General features: G+C 44.7%; 1 protein-coding gene across 1 annotated transcript in view; it reads left to right on the forward strand.

Moving 5' to 3' along the window:
* Positions 1-2,359, forward strand: part of LOC101853176 (transcription initiation factor IIA subunit 1) — a gene marked incomplete in the record, with an annotated part of 14,805 nt that extends 12,446 nt beyond the window's left edge. The window contains 1 exon segment of the mRNA XM_005102428.3: positions 971-2,359. Within this exon segment, the coding sequence (XP_005102485.2) occupies positions 971-1,078 (108 nt within the window).
* Positions 2,360-2,716: the final 357 nt, after the last annotated feature.

The raw sequence follows: 2,716 nt of genomic DNA on the forward strand, positions 1-2,716 counted from the left end.
TTCCAACAGTTTGCGCATACATAAAGTTATATTTTTCTGAAACTACATTCAGTTTTCTTTTTTAACTTTTATTTTTTCCGGATTTTTGGAATTTGTTTAGTATTTTTAAAATGTGTTTTTTATACGCTTGTATTCACGGGAGGTGGGTTCCTTCCCCTTGCTTAGGATCTAACAATGGACTTCCCGTCCAGGCCCTTAGGGTGTAATGTGTTAAGCTCACTCTTTGTTATGAACCGTTTTCACTGTTTAAACAAAACGGAGACGCGACAAGAAAGCACTGGGGTCACGCATTGTCGAGGAGAAAGGTGGTTGTCTCAAACAGGGGAACGTCTTTGACAGTGTCTTTCTAATATATGCGTCTAGCAATGCCAATGAAAATTTAATTTTTCGCTTTATCCTTTCTGTATCTGTCACCTAAGAAAGACTTCAATTCTAAGAATTATGCTTTTTGAATTTTAAGAGTCCGTTTATAAATAAAAAAAGTCATGGGGTTGTAAAGGTTTGCAAAATATGGATGACCCACATATAAAATACTCTTAAAAGTGGACCACGCAGTTGCAGATTCCTTGTACTTCCTGATTTTTAGCTCAACTTCCTGTAAAGATGTGGATGGTCGATATCAAACAGGATAGACCACAGACACCTTGGTATGAACACAAACAGGATAGACCACAGACACTTTGAGGATAGACCACAGACACCTTGGTATGAACACAAGACACAGAACACCACCGCGCCATGTTGCTCAGCTGCCACACGCACAGTGCAGTAACTCTTTTATTGAAGAGCTCTCCTCAAGCATGAACAGTAGTTTCCCTGGTCGTGCACACAACAACATTACACCTAACTATTATGGTCCAAAATACAGTACTGTGACACTTCCTGAACTGTGAACTTTGAGGTAAGCAGCTTTGCTTGTGCAGGCAGTCAGCATGCTACAGTTCTTACATGCGTTCCTTGTATTTTTCAGATAAACAGAAACAAAAACAAGTGGAAATTTTACCTAAAAGACGGCATTATGAACCTGAACGGTCGCGACTTTGTGTTTCAAAAAGCCACGGGGGACTCGGAGTGGTAGCCCTTGCCTTGACCTCCCTGACCCCACGACCCCTGAGGAGTGAGAGAGTGACCGAGTGAGCTGTTGGAGTGGTAGGACCCAGGGCGGACGGACAGACACGAGCATGGAGCACCAAACTTTTGGGCGACGGTCGGTGGCAGCTGTGGCCAGATGTCTACTGTGCTGTGATGATTGGACGTCATAAGTTTGTGGTGTGTGCCACTGCTAGATGTGTGGAAATGGTTGATTTGTTGTTGATGGAAGTGTATCTGTGTGTGTGTGTTCCACGTGTACCTATGTTAAATGTTTGTTGGTTTGTTGTTCCATAAGTGTGAATCTGTGTGCGTGTGTGTGTCCAATGGTGTGTACATACGGTGAATTTCTGGGAGTGGCTGGGAAGCAAGTTTTGATCTGATCAACAGAACCCTTGGCTGTCATCGAGCTGTGGTCATCTGGCATTCCATCCTCCCCCCCCCCTTCCCTTCAAGTCATGGTTCCACGTTGTGATTGGTGGTTGGAAGCTGTCGGTGAACTGTTCACGTGCCCCGAGACTTCAAAGACGACATTTCTTAGCCCCGAGAAAAACTTGTTTCCCTCTTTGAACAATTGTTCCGCTGGATCGCTAACAACTTAACAACAATTGTTCCGCTGGATCGCTAACAACATAACAACAATTGTTCCGACATTATGGAATTATTCTTGCTTTTCTTTTCCACATTGAAAAGTTGGATTTTGAACAAATATTTCTGAAGCACAAATTACTGACGATATAGATCTAGATTAAGAAACTGAATTTAAAATTTCAAAATTTTGGGCTTGGTGCATCTGGACGTCTGACGGAGGAAGTTTGTCTGTGCCGTCTATTTACTGTGGACGTGTTTGATTGAAAGTGTGTCGCGTTGTGGGTGGTGAAGTGTGTGAGCTGTTGTGTGTGTGTGTTGCGTGCTCAAGTGTTGATACTTTCGGGGTGGGCTGATCGCTCTGTGTGTGTGTGTGATGATGGTTATTTCTACTTCCTGGGATGCAGCGTCTGTGGGCTATGGTGCTGTCGTTTGTGGGCTGTGGTGCTGTCGTCTGTGGGCTGTAATGTGACGTGTGAGAAGTGTGGCGTGCTGATATTTCCTGTGAGATGAATTGATGTACACACTGGGTACCAGGCTGACTGATGTCTCGGAGGATCATATAAATACGTTGCGAGTCACCAGTCAATTGGATTTTTACCCTCAGTAACTTTTTATGTTCTATTTGAAAGGGGTTTGGGATGTGGAGTGCGTTTGTATCAGTTTGCCATCAGGTGGGGGGGGTTGTGTGTGGGAAGGGGGGGGGGCTGCTGGTATTTCAGGATTGTGGATATTTGGGCTACCTCATGTTGCATTTACAGGCATGTGTGGGGCAGCTGCTGGGTGCTTCAGTGTCCCACACAGGGGGGTCAAGTTTGATTCCCGGGAGGGGAAAACATTTGTATCAAGTATTTCCGTCTTTCTGCTGAGATGTTGTATCTCTCTCAGCCCGGGTTTGCCCTGTCGGCCAGGGTTGGAAGCCTGCCCTCTAAAGGGAAAAATAGTACCTTTTTTTTTTTTTTTTGTTGCTGCATTTACTCAAAATAGGATAACTTCATCCCAAATAACCCCCCTCTCTCCCTCCCATCTCCCTCCCCCC

The sequence above is a fragment of the Aplysia californica genome, unplaced genomic scaffold (genome assembly GCF_000002075.1).
Source record: "Aplysia californica isolate F4 #8 unplaced genomic scaffold, AplCal3.0 scaffold00324, whole genome shotgun sequence".
NCBI classification, from domain to species: domain Eukaryota; kingdom Metazoa; phylum Mollusca; class Gastropoda; order Aplysiida; family Aplysiidae; genus Aplysia; species Aplysia californica.